The sequence below is a fragment of the Temnothorax longispinosus genome, chromosome 12, assembly GCF_030848805.1.
Source record: "Temnothorax longispinosus isolate EJ_2023e chromosome 12, Tlon_JGU_v1, whole genome shotgun sequence".
NCBI classification, from domain to species: Eukaryota; Metazoa; Arthropoda; class Insecta; order Hymenoptera; family Formicidae; genus Temnothorax; species Temnothorax longispinosus.
In genome coordinates this window covers 7,900,636-7,915,221 of record NC_092369.1, presented here as the reverse complement: position 1 = coordinate 7,915,221, position 14,586 = coordinate 7,900,636, and the positions used below count along the sequence as shown (strand labels likewise).

Genomic DNA, 14,586 nt, shown 5'->3' with positions numbered 1-14,586 from the left:
GCGATACTATCGTGCGTCGAATTGTCTTCTATTGTTACGTCGACGTGTAATTGGAACGCAGTGTTATTCGATATTTTTAGATAGCTGCGACGTACGGATTCTAGAATTATTACGTGACAAATTTTTTATTTTTAATGCGGAGTTAACAGGATAAAGATTATTTTCATATGTATGATCGTACACGTTGAGAAACATATGTATATGTTATAACGTTGATTAGATTGCCGTAATCTCATACTCGTGATGTTATATCAACTATTCTCGTTATCACGCGTCTTGAACGCGTTGCAGCGAGCACTATAGCCTCTGCATCCGCCGTGGGCAGTCTGTCAAATTACGGGGCAGGTACTTGGAGACAGGCTCCTAATTCCGCTTCTAATAACCGGGGCTAGTTATAAGCGCCCGGAAGCGCTTTGTATTGTCAACGTTACGAATGGTGAGCGCGTTGCAGGTGCATGCGTCCACCATGGACGCAAATATTTGCAAGAATATGAGAATTATATTAATTAAAAGGAGAATAGAGATTTGCTATTTTATATGCGCGTTTTCTAGCATTTAAAATATTGCGAAATTTTAAGATTCTGTTTTTTAATTTATTATTATTATGATTAATTGAAAAAGAAAAGTAGGAAAAAGTTTGCAGAAACCGAACTGTATAGAGCTCTCGTAGACTATATTCCAATTCCTACGGCGCGCACTCGTTTTCCGACGAGCTTTTTTCACATTACATGTGGAGCAACAGATGTTTTCGAACGAACTGGAAGAAGAGTGATGGCAAGGACGAGAGGGAGGAAGAGAAAGAGAGAGTTTTTGGCGTCGTTAAACTGGAGCGCAGAGCCATGCGAACTTTTGAGTTGTCGAGAGCGAATATTATTCTTATTTTATTTGCTGAGGGCGGCGAAAGCGGAAAATTCTATCCGCACTTCGCGGTTGTTCGAGAACGAGCGTTTCCCAATTCGACAGACAATGACCGAAACTCTCGACAGAAAGCTCGCAACTTCATGAGAACGCTCGGTTCTCTCTTCTCGAAAAATTTTGTTAATTACGTAATTCCGTATATTCGCGAATTGAGAGACTAGGTGGAATAATAGTGGCAAAATATAATGTGTAAAAATATAACTTTTATTGCTTCTAGACTCTTCAAATTTAATGCTGAAATACATTTCATTCTATTATACTATAAGTGAAAAGTAATCTAGTTACAGAAACGGAACTTTAATTTACGGTTGTTCGAAATGGAATATTTTCACGTGAACTTTCAGAATTAAATTAAAAATGTAGCGATGAGGTGGTTGTCAGATTTTACAATTAATCATTGTTATTGCTGACGCTCGCTCAGAAAAATGGGAAAACACGCAAAATCGTCGATCCGAGAAAAGAATGAAATGTTTTGGAGCAGTAATTAAGAAGCTATTAAGAAGTTATATTTTGTTGTGGTTTCAGGCTCGTTGGGCACGTCGGTATTCGACACGGACGTGTATCTCGTCGGGGCAAGCGGGGGCGTTTACGCCCTTCTGGCGGCGCATCTAGCCAACGTCCTCCTCAACTACAACAATATGGAGTTCGGGATAGTTCGGCTCATCGGCATCTTCGTCATTGGTAAGTGGACCCTACTTCCCTCGATCGTCGGCCCGCAACCACCGCGCAACCAATCCTATCTACCTTCAACCTGCCAGCTCAATATCTCCGGTCGAACTGCTTTCGAGAGCGGTCACGATTGACCATTGGCGCCGACGATACATTAATCACGTTTTGTTCCTTACTAATTGCAGACAAATTATCAGAAGTTATATTAAGTCACTATATAAAATCAGTCACTATATAAAGTCAGTATATAAAATATTATGTGACAAACATTGTTTCGAGTAATATGATTGCGATAGGAAAGATTTTTAGATGATTATTACGAGTTCGCGATATAGATAAAGGAGAATTAATCCTCTCTATGGAAAATAATTTTTAAAAGATTTTAACGTGCTTGTGATGTAGATAAAGGAGGATTAATCCTCGTTATGAAAAATTGGAGAGAAATATTTAAAAGCTGAGGAGAACAGTTTCTGAACGGTATCTCGTCTTTCCACTAGTCTCTTTACAAAGTAGCAAAGACCTTTGGAGTCGCAAATTTGCAGTCACGTCTTTAAGGATTAAAATAGAGTGCCTCGGACCTCTCCGAGCAAGAATACAATCTCAGAACGCGGCGCCTATGGCGACGTAGCGTAATAATAGCGCGATATTGGCAAAGACGTAGAACTCTAGTATCGGGGGCCTGTATAGCACGTAATCTGACCGCCACTGTACGTGCGCATTATCTGGTTCTAGTGGCCCTAGAGTCGCCTCAAATTCACCTCGACGGAGCCTCTCGAGTCTTCAATAACCTTGTTTAAGGGGTTGATTACCGTCAGCACGGATTCGGATATCCGCCGTTGCTTTCTCCCTCTCTATCTCCTACTACTCGCACCCCGTTCCCAATATATTCGCGTAGCTCCCTGTCCGCGGGTAGTAACAGCCTCTGGGCCCGTTCCGATCTACGCGCTTCGACTTGGATTACATCGTAATCCCAGCGCGCGAGTGTCTGACGAGCGAAGTAGAGCTTGATCGATAAACGCGCTGCTCTCTCACGACATGGAAGCGGGTCATCCGTTCAGCCGCGAATGCAAATGACGCCTCTCGCAGGAGTCTGCGACGTGGCGAGGTATCTCTCTCCCACAACGTCTTAAGACGCGAAGAAAATGCGCCACTATCAACTGCAATCAGACCTCTCTGTGAAGGGATTCAAGAGGGATTTGAATTTCTTCATATCTTAGAAACATTTTCAAATGTCGATGATTGCGTTTAATTAACGAGTTTGAAAATTGGATTAATTATAGGTATATCGTTTATCGAACTTAATAGAATCGTTCACAAATATCGAATTTATTGATTAAGAATATAGACTTATTCTTTAAGGACCTTTACTGAACAGTAACGTTTAATATCTTTTTCGCGATTGCATTCACTTTCGTTCGTTGTCACCTAGTCCGATTTTCTCTATTCACGCTTCGTTCGGTACCTCTCCTGAAATTTCAATTTCCTCGTTTTTTCTCTCCGCCTGCGATAAGAGCTGGAAAGCGCAAGAGAGGAGCCACGAAAGCCGTCGCTATTCTGAAGTTTTAATTAAAAGATAGGTGTGCTCGCGCTGTGATCGCCGTGGAGAATTTTCGCCGACGTTGGGATTGTTTGCCGCCAGAAGAACAGGTGGCTGTTCCGTCAAATTTTCAACCGAGCACGGTGTCGTCACTCGTGTTTATTGAGTCATCAAGATAGCGCCTGAGTAAGCTTGATTGAAAATTAAAGAAGAGATGTGCGATACTCGAAGATTATGGAACAATAAGGGCTCCGGAGTCTATCTCGATGAAAAAAGGAGTTGGAGAAAATTGAAGAAAATGAAATAAATTTTCACGCGATGAGAAAATTTTAATTTTAATTATATAAGTAAATGTAATTTAGATGGAGATGGCGTATAATTAATTATTAAACGAAGTTTATAGAGTAATTATATATTTTGACAATAATCAATTTTAATAATAAAGTGGATGAGGTTTACAAATTACCAAAAGTGCTTCAGATATAATAATGTATAATTCAATATTAACTAGTTAATATTAACTAAGCTTTTATCCAACAATTTCATCAAAATCAGGTTATATATAAGTTGAAACGAAACAGCTAGCATAGAATTGGTGCAAAAATGAAGGATATCGTTATGATGAAAAAGACACAACAATCGAATATTATATAATGGATATAATCATGGATATACTGATTACAGTCGAGAAAATAAAGTTAGGAGAGCGAATAGACGGAAAAGCTTGGAGAGGGCCCAGCTTTTGTTACTTCCAGAGTTGTATAACTCAACCTTGCTATCCAAGTTAAACTGCAACAGCGACATAAAGAGATCGCGTTTGAGAATAGAAAGAAAACAGTATAAAGGATGTACATCAGAATTCGTACACTTCCTCAAAGTTATAATGCCTTGATAAATTTAAAGTTAATATCTCGTTAATGAAAATTTTAAACTCAATTGCAGAATTACTAAACGTCGAAAATGAAATGTGTCTTTGTAAAAAGATGATAAAATCTTTTCTTCTTTGTACTTAAATGATATTAATTTAATTTTAACGAAAATTAATTTGGAGGTCAATTATTTATCAAGTTTTTTGCAGTTTTGGTACAATATATAATTTATGAAAATTTTAAAGAACAATATAATTTTATATTAATTAAAATAGAAATCTTCTAGAAAAATAAAATCTTATGAATTACTCGTAATGTTTAAGAGAACCTCTAAAAGAAATAATAATTTAATAATAATAATAATTTGCATTTATTAAAAAGATCAAAAAAAATTCTTAGAGGATGTTAAAATGCTTAGTAGATTTTGAAAGACGAAGGATGCATGATCCAATTGTGTCCAGGCTGCGCAAAACCCATTTCTACATTAACTAACGAAGAAGCAAATTTCTTACGGGAGCACAACGAACTTACATAATCATCGACGATGGTCGCAGACGTAGAAAAAAGCCGCTGAGGAAGCTGCAGGAAAGCTCTTCTCTCGACGACACTTCGAGAGCTTCTCAAAGCTCGCCGTCGGCTCGGCTCTTCGTGGCATCCTTACTTTTTTCGCTCTACTCTCTTTCACTTTCTTGTTTCTCTTCTTGTTCCTCTTATGCTCTCCTTATCGCCTTACTATGCGCCATTTTTATCGGTACTTTCAAGGCAGACAACCAGAAAGAATCTTAAGAGAGAACGCCACGATAAGAGCATTTTTTCCTTTATTTTTTTACTTTGCTCATTTTAAATTAATTCACCAATCTGTTTGCACCTGTTAATTGTAAAACTAATTTAAAAAATAATAAACGTAGAATCTATAAATTCAATTTAAAATCCAATAAATATGATTATTAAATTGAGCGTTTATGGATAAAGTTTGAATTGAAACACGCGTGGAGAAACGAGAGGCTCGAAATCACGCGTAACAATTCTAAACAGGCAGTAAGAAATTTGTATGGAAATCTTGATATCTCTGATTGCAGCCAGCGCCGACGTGGGCTTCGCGATCTACGACAGGTACGCCGCGGAGCAGATGGGCCCGCCGGTGTCGTACGTCGCCCATCTGACGGGCGCCCTGGCGGGCCTAACGATCGGCCTCTTGGTACTGAAGAACTTCGAGCAGCGGCTACACGAGCAGTTACTCTGGTGGGTTGCCTTGGGCGTCTACGCCGCCTGCACGATCTTCGCGATCATGTACAATCTGATGCACCCCGACTATCCATGACGCGAGATCAGCTTCGCGTACGGCCAGCCGAGGCACACGTAACGCGAAGCTGATCGCCCTTGGAAGAAAAAGAAGAGGAAGAAACGAAGGAAAGGACGGGAGACGCCGTCATCGTCGAGCAACGTCGAGGGAGATTTTCAAGTATCGCGGACTCTCGATGGCACGCTGAACCGTGAACTAAATCGTTCCCGAAGCACCGAAGGTGAAGGATACGTAAGGAACGAGAGTTGCGCGACGGGGTCGTCGGCAGTCGTTCTTCTCAAAGAACGTGACTTCGATCTCCTTCCGCGCGAAAAGGATCGCTAATAGTTTCGTAGTATATATTTTCTTCCAAGCCGGCCTGTTTGCGCGCGACAGTCGAGAGACGCGACAGAGCGCTTGTCGAAAAGAAGCGAGAAACGAGCGAGGGAATGTAATATATTATCGATTAAAAATTCTAATGAAGGAAAGAAATTCGAATGGAAGCGATAGTGATCAGTAAAAGCAAACGCGATGCACTTCCGGAAAAAGAAAGGAGCACTGAGGAAGAAAAAATTTTGCGAACGTTCTCATTAAACGTTTCATCTTTGCTGTTCGATAAAGCAGTCCGCGTTCGTCCCGTCATCCCGCGAAAGGTTCTTAAACGCAACGTCAGGTTTACTTCATCACGGCGGAATGCGGGCGGATTTTGTGAGCGGTTTAATCATAAAAAAAAAACTGTTAGGCCCGCATACTTCTGCCATCAGCGGGACAACGAAACGTTATTGTTGCAAGATGAGCATCCTGAACCACGATAAAATGTCTTCGCGTGTCGTTCTAGAGAACGACGGAGCAGCGTACGGGAAGGTTACGGATAATATTCTTCCTCGTCGGTTTACGGGAAAGAGGAAGTCGCGTGATCGCGAGACTAGTCGTCCAATCCCGTCGTCGCGCATTCTTCCGTATTCTGAAGAAAAACCAAAGAATCAAGCTGGATCACGAGGTCGGTCGGCCACTCGGAAAACGCAAAATCCTTCAGGAAGGAGGCATTTCTATCCGAACCTGAACAAGCTGCAAGAGGAATTCTCTCTTATGGCATTCGTTTATTTCCGCGTAATGCTGGCCGCAGTCGTCCTCGGAAAAACCAAAGAATCATACTCGACTGTGTGGACAAACGCTCACTGTCCTTTGTCGCGTTGTTGAAGACATTTCTTTGCTCGGAGACGAGAAAAAGAAAGAAAAAGAAGAGGAAGATGATGATAGAAAGAGTGAGAGGGAAAGAAATTGGACAACAGCGAAGTAAAGCAACAGAAGAGGTAAAGAGGAAACGGGAGGACTTAATGGATCCTTCGCGGTCGATGAAACATTGTACAAATGACCGCGACGGAGAGGTACGAAGATGATGTGAAACAAAAACCGCGGTCGAGAAAATTGGTAACCATCGACGTTCCTCTCGAAACCTTCTCGAAACATTCGACTCGCGAGACGAATTCGTGGACGTGGACGGAAACGTAGAAGAGCGGAATGCGTCGAGCTTGATGATGAAGAGCTCGTGCCGGTGGGAGATTTTTTCGATCGAGATGAATGATTAGCCGCGAAGAAATTCTACAGAGGAGAGAGCAGATTGCTAATTGATCACTAATTCGACGATAGTGCGTAGAATACCGCTAATCGAATCGCGCAAATAATTGTGAAGTATTCATGGAAAACGATGTGAGTATTGTTTATGAAATATATATAATAATCGTTTTTTTATATACATTATTATATCTGCTGGAAGATCCATTTGTGTAGTGGAGACGCTCCGAGTTGCCACGAAGCTCTCCTAAATTAATTAGAATTTATTTCGTATTTCTCAGACTTTTGTAATCGTTTGGCGTTACTACTGTTTTCTATAGATGCTTCACAAATGTGCACAATTATCGAGTTTATGTATTATTCTTTATAATGTGTGTGATTTCGCGAAGAATCCATGAACCAAAACAAAAATCGCAACAAAAATTCGCTGATATTCGGACATACATTATCGCGCATAGATAGATCGATCATAGGAATGCAGATTCTCCAAGTCATAAAAAATTCATCCAAATAGCCGTTGCATATTTTCCGTGTCATTGTATTACATTACAAAGTCTTGCGCAAAAAATTAAAAAAAGGAAGACACTTTCAACTTCGCGCTCGCGAAAATCAAATCACGCCTCCGAACGCAATATCGTCGAAACGCGTACTGTATCATTGTAAAGAAACACTATTTAATATTGCAGAAAGATAATATTTCGAGATAAGCATTGGGACTATCAATTGTGTACATAAATCAAGCAGCATTTACGCTTCGTATCGTCGCGCATTGCCGTTCGCGCGATTGTGATTTTCGCGAGAGCACTCACGGAGCTTTCTACATGATGGATGTAATAATGCGCAATGCAACGGCGATCAAGCCTATGACAAAACAACACTCGACCGATCCTGTCGGTCGGTTTTCAGTCGCTAGTCCGCGCTTTCGATAACGACCGCTCGTTAACGTTCTCGCAAAATCCCCCTGACGGCGCATCTGCCTACGCGCGCGATCATTAACGCGCATTAATTGTAAACCATTGTAAATACCTGTATATAGCATAGAGATTTTGTGTGTGTTTTTGCGTGTGTATGGAAGCGTTTCACGCAAGTAAAGAGGAGGGAGGCGCGAGACAGAGCGAAGAAGGAAAAAAAATGAGAAGAGGAAGGGAAGAAGAGAGTTCGAGTCGGGTCACAGTCTAGTCGTTTCGCGTCGTTGTCGTAAGTATATACATATACACAAATATACATATTGTATTTAAATCGATGAGAGAAAGAGAGAGAGAGCCGCACATTCTCGGGAGAGCACACGCTTAGTGTACATAGTCACACGCGAGACATATGTTCCTCACCTTTAATTTATCATCGTGTCATCGTGTCTTCGGAATCAGATCGTACGATTGCCGCCCGCGTGACGTGCGACCTAAACGACAACTGTACCGATGATGGCCGGTATTCCGATAATGTTTAGCGTTTATTCGCGGCTACTCGATGAACCGTCTAGACGGGCATTTTCACCGCGCGTTTAACCGCAAATATAATTGTTTAATTTCTACCGAGAGAGGATATTTATTTAGCCTATTATCTTCATTACATTAAACGATTACAAATTAAGTTAATTAACTACAAATTGCTTTCACAATTACACAACCGCATTCGGACCCTTTTGGATTGTATTATGATATAAATTCATAAAAAATACATTTTTTATAATCTATCACACAGGAAGACAAAGATTAATTTATTTATAAAATTATAAGAAAGTGATGTATCAAAGTAACTGAGATTACGGAAGAGCTTTGTTTCCCGCAGAATATGGAAAGTCTAACTTTGCCTGACGGCTCATTTAGCGTTGAATGCGCGGTGACTGATAAAGTCCAAAATCGGAAGCTAAACGCGACGCTGAACAAAGTTCGAATACTGCGAGCCAAAGTATGTACAGTTAGTTTGGATAGTGTCGCGGTATGTGTCTCTCTAAATGTTTAGTTGTATAGGTTGCTCGTTTGTCGAGGTAGCCCGACGCACTGCCTATTTTGTAATACGACTTAGCGCCGTGCGCGCCTTTCGTTTCCTCAAAGTCCGCCGTTTAACGCGATTCGCGTCTTATATAAATCGCGTTAAATGCCCACATTTTTCTGCCTTTCTCGTGGAAATACCGGAAGAGCGAAAAACACGTTTGATTTCACGTATGTGTTCTTGGGTAACAATTAATTAGCGATTATATTATCATATTCCTAGCGACGGCGCGCAAACCTATATTCCGCGAAATCCTATATTTATTTTTCGCAAAAAAAAAAAGGGAACACAGCTGTGTTGTTCACGAATCCCATGTGTACGAAGTATCCAGTTCTTTCCGATATTTTTTGGGTCATTTCCTCGGCTCTGGGAAACCCTACGCGAGTGCCACGAGGTGAAATATGTAAAATCGTCAATTAGTCGACGACTGAAAATTATTTTCCCATACTTACGCGATTTAGGGTAGCGCGTTTAACGTTCAGGAGAGGAAAAAAAGCTGAAAATTCTGCCCGGTAGGTTTCTTCTTGTTTCGACGGGGATCAAACTAATGTATTATTATTTATGTTGCACTGATTGTAGTGTAATAACGATAACGTACGATACCAAATAATACATAAGATTTAGTATGAAACAGTAATATATTATTATATTATTTTTATTAATATTATTGTTAATTGCTATCGCATCTTTCGTGGCACCAAGGATGAAAGTAATTTCTAGTGCTGGTATATGGCACGGCCGGCCTGAGTGGCGTAAGACGGAGAAGTAGTCTTCGAGAAGAGTAGCGGAAGGAGCTCCAAGAGGACGCGAATCGAGCGCGAGCGAGAGATCAAACGAGAGTAATTAACGATGCTAGTCAATTAGTACCCGCGAAGGCAGCTAACGCCAGATCCTAGCTTAAAGTATGACGGCTATGTAACTCGCTTTAAGACGGTGAAAGAAGGTCGAGATACCGATGACGCTGAGAAAGAAGGGTGACATAAAGAAGAGAGAAAGAATAGGAGGAGGTCGAGGGGTCTGAGGAGGTTTAAGGAGAACACTGAGAGAGCGAGAAGAGGACGTTGAAGAGCGCCCAAAAGGTGGTTGCTCAAAGAGTCGAGGAGACGAAGGAGAGCTTCGACGGTTGGCTGGCTATGTCAGTCGACAAGTGTGTACTTGGCGGAAGAATGCAAAAGGGGAGCAAAAATGTCGGTTTCTAACAGCGAGCGGCCGTATCGTGCAGCGGCTCTAGATGCGACAATTATATATGGTCGAAAGTATCCCACGTACGGAACTGCAAGTATTTCCAATCGCCGACGAAAAAATAAACACTCTTTATTATAGTGCAAAACCGAGAGAATCTTTCATCAATTTTACTCGTACATAAAATAACTAATAAAACGGGTTGAAATGAATGATCAATTGGGAATTAAATGCATTAATGCTCGGAGAAATAACTTACCTAATTAACTTATCGAATAAATAACGCGGGGCAAATTAAGATTTTTATCTTCGGTACGCATATTTATCGATAAGTCAATAAACGTTGCTTCTATTGTTACATAAATAAATATAAATTATTAATGCAGAGCAAAGTTATTAAGTTTATATCGATAAATTGAACGTGATTTTCGTTATGCATATACAGTCTTGTTAAATATTTAATTCGATTTGCTTCATAAATGCGGCAATGATTTGAGTTCTTTTGAAGTGGTCTGAACCTTTCATAACGCTCGATCGATTCGAGCTCCCATTAATTACCATCGTTGTTAACGATAATTTATGCATCGATGAAATACGGCCCCCGCCAAAAAGAGCCGCTTTCCCCCAGGAAAATCGAACAGGTGTCGATCCGTTGGCTATTAACATCCAACGGGGAAACATATAATTTAGAGACTTCATACAACATTTATGGCGTATGATTTCCGTTTTATTAATCCACCGTCGGGTTAAATGACGATGCCAAAGAGCACGCGCGACGCATAATTATTTACACACGCTCGTAACTCGAATGTGGGAATAAATAATACGTCGTCGTCCGAAATCCCTCGCGTAAATGAGCCGCATAATGTGTATACCTAAATGCTCTGGCGATGATACTTCGTCGCATTATATGTACATCTAATGGCGTGATTGAAACCGTGAAGGGGAAACGCGTGCGTATGAGTGAGCCTTACTCGGGAATTGCCATTATATCGACGCGCTACAATATCGCGTTGCCTTGCGAAAGAGGATTCGCCTCGAAATTTTTTTCAGCGTCCGAGCAATAATTGAAGCTCGCTCTTTTCATGAACGCTCTCTCATCATGAACGGGCTTCAACAAACAAACGTCAAAGTCGTTTCGGAATCGAATTTTCTTATCAACACACATCTGTCACCCTTCCAAAAGCGTCATCGGATTTCCGAACCGGGTGTCCAGTGAGCCCGAAAGAAATGAGAAAAACAACACCGGGAAACAGCGTCTCGCTCGAAGCTATCTGGACTTTAATTTACGCTCTGCCACTCGATCCGCGTTCGAAAGCTCGAGTTTAGGTCACTGTATCTTCTTTTTTGTTCTTTTTTTTTGTTTTATTTAAAAGAGGGCGACGCGCATCCCGCCTGAGTGCGTGTAACAATTGCGTATGTGTGTGTGTGTGTGCATCCATGCATGTTAATATTTAAAGCAAATGGATATGCGCGAATATTATGTTTGTTCGTAGCGATCGAGGATCGTGAAGTCTACGATGGAGCGCAATGATTAAACTCATTAGCTTAATTTTGTATCGTACATATCGTAATCGTTCCTACTTTAGTTTCTCTATAACTCTGTGATGCGTATTTAAATGAATATATTACCGCAAATTTACGGTATGTCGAGTATATATGTCGAGTATATGTATAATGTTCATCTTTCTCAAACTCATCTAGAGATAGAAAATTTGTAGAGTACATTTCTCTATACTCTATACTTTGGAAATTCGTTTGATACGGAACTGTTCTGTAGGCAAACTTTCTCTTTGCCTGCCGCTTTTTTACGGTATAGTATTCGTTAAAAAAAAAAAGTAAGCCAATGAGTCACAAGTGTGTTGAGTTTATCACGATCCCGGACATCTAAAGCGAAGATGCTCATGAATCTGTTATGTATCGATATATACGTAAATGGAAACGATCGCATAATAATTTAACAATTAATTTATTATTGTATTATATAGAATATATTGTTATTATTTAATTACCGTGAAAGGACGCGTGAGTTTATGTACAAAGTATGACCGAGAGTGCGCCAAGAACCGAAATATTTTGCCGGATTTTATTATTATATTTTTTTTTGCGCCGGTATTGAATAACTGAAGCGATACATAACGGGTCCAGCGGAAAGCGGCGCGTGTTTTATCCCGTACCGTTTTTTTTTTTTAGTCCCCTGACTATGCGATCTTCGATCGAGTGATTAAGCGATCGGCTGGAAAGCGCGATCCGTTAATTTTTATATTGTGCGTGTCACACTGTCATTAAGTAGGTATAATTATTTATTGGTGAAAGTGGAGGACCCCGTACGCGCCCGTTCGCGGAGAAACCTCCCGGTCTGTCTGTTCGTCATTTCGTTTTATTTTTAATTAGCTCGCTTAATACAGCAAAGGCGCGCCGCCGCATCATAGACGCACCTGCGACCCCGGCAACACCTGCGACCGTCGACAATTTTGGCGAGACCGGCGTTCGCTTGGGATATTTTCTGAAATTTCATCATTAACCCGCAACCGTATTAGCACTAAACTTACACTAATTTTGCGAACGCGTGCGAAATATTAGATAAATATCGTACGAATCTTCCTAATTAATCCTACGCAACGTAAAGCAATTATATCACGAACGGAAAAGATAATTAATATCGCGAAGACATTTTACGTTTACGAATAAGTTACCATTGGTTTGTCAATTTCCTGTATGCGTCTTTATGTAATAAATTAAAAACACGATCGCTCTGTAATTAATCGTAAAGTTACCCCGAGTCAAAAACACGAATATGTAAATTTAAATTATTGAATTAATCAAAGCAATCGTTAAAAGCTTGCGTTCGAACGATGATTAAATGTAAAACTGCGAGTATGTTCGAGTAAGTTGTGGTCGCGCGATTTCTGTTCCGCAGCGAGAAACTCCGAGATGCCCGATCACGATAACGATAAGGTCCAAAGACACACAGATGGACTGCATGAATACACAACTGATATAGTAAATAAAATAATAACGTTAATAATTTATATTATATACGAACAGTCACAACTGTACACAAGCCAAAGAGGTGGAACTAGTAAAGGAGAGACAGAGAGACAAACAGAAAAAGAGCGTATGTGTGCGTGCGAGAGATGAAGAGAAAATTTCAGGCATTTAATATTAATTGTCTTCATCGTACGTCATTTGTCATTGTTCATCACAAAGCATCGTCATTGTCATTTTTCACCATTTATCATTGTCGATGAATTAATTATTGTTCTTATAATTATTGTCATCATTATTGTATCATTATATATATAACGTATATATATATTGTACAAAACGTGATAACTACGAATCCTCGCTTAGATAATTCGCATAGTAATTTTCTGTACACACATTCGCCGCGGCAGAAGAAAAATACAATGGTATTTAAAAGATCCAATTGATATTATCTTTTTATACCTATGACCAAGCAGGAAGAATCTCATCGTATAAGTCTAATAAAATGCAGATTATGAAAATTATGCCTACTTCTAGCGATACAAGAGAAGAGGATAAAAATTCGTCAACTCTTTTAAACATCTGCATCTCAACAGTAACGATTGTAAAAGAATATATGTTGATTTGTTACTGTTGAAATAAAGATCTTTAAATATCAGACGACTTTTTAGCATTTCCGACATTTCTATCCCTTTTTTTACTCAATTTCTATTTTTAAATCTCTTTAAGGTGTAAAGAATACTATATTCTACTTTTATATATAGAAATAAAAAATTAATTTATTAATTTTCTATCTTATTTGTTTGTGCATTAATTTTTGTATAATATTGTATAAATAGGAAATGTCATTCCGTTATTTAGATACATTTGAGTAAAACTTGATCAATATTATATATCATTATAACTAAATAAATTATTATTATCATAATTTTCGGCATTAATGATTACGTCATTGTTATTAAACAAGAAACTTGTGTACTATTTGAAAGGAAGAAGATAATTTGAAAGGTAGAAATCTACTTTGCGCACTACGTTATCGCCAGCCGATTCAGTTGTTTCAGTGAGATATATTGTAGAGTACCATAAGTAGAGTTTGTTTATCATCAACTGAGTATTTTTATTTGCTTGCTGAAAACTTTATTGAAAAAATATTACGTTTTAAATCGCGAAAAATCGACAAAAAATTAGAAAAATACACTCAGCACGAAGATTGTATCAGCTAAAATTTCAAAAAAGTTTCAAAATTTTTTCAATTTTTAATTATTACAATTTCAAAAATTTGAGATTTTAAATCGCGAGATTCAAGATCTTAAAAATCGACAAAAAAAAATTAATTGATAAGAAGAGTGTCTAAAATTCCAAGAATGCTTCAAAAATTCCAAGAAAATGTGATCCCAAGAATTCCTAAAATTTTAAATTCAGGATTTTGAACCATAAAGATCCAAATTCTTAAAAATTGACAGAGTATATAATTAAATACAAAGTAAAAACAAATCATGAGGAATTCAAGCATTTCAATTTTAAAAAATTGAAATTTTGTTATTTCTTTCTTTTATTTATACATATTATGAAAA

General features: G+C 39.1%; 1 protein-coding gene across 2 annotated transcripts in view; it reads left to right on the top strand.

Annotated features, from left to right (window-relative positions):
* The window catches only part of Stet (stem cell tumor), a 365,074-nt gene extending 351,625 nt beyond the window's left edge, over nt 1-13,449 (top strand). For both annotated transcript variants that reach the window (XM_071795513.1, XM_071795511.1), the window contains exons 9-10: nt 1,444-1,599; nt 5,073-13,449. In XM_071795513.1, the coding sequence (XP_071651614.1) occupies nt 1,444-1,599; nt 5,073-5,314 (398 nt within the window). In that variant the 3' untranslated portion in view covers nt 5,315-13,449. The remainder of the gene's footprint in view (nt 1-1,443; nt 1,600-5,072) is intronic.
* The last annotated feature ends 1,137 nt before the right edge of the window (nt 13,450-14,586 follow it).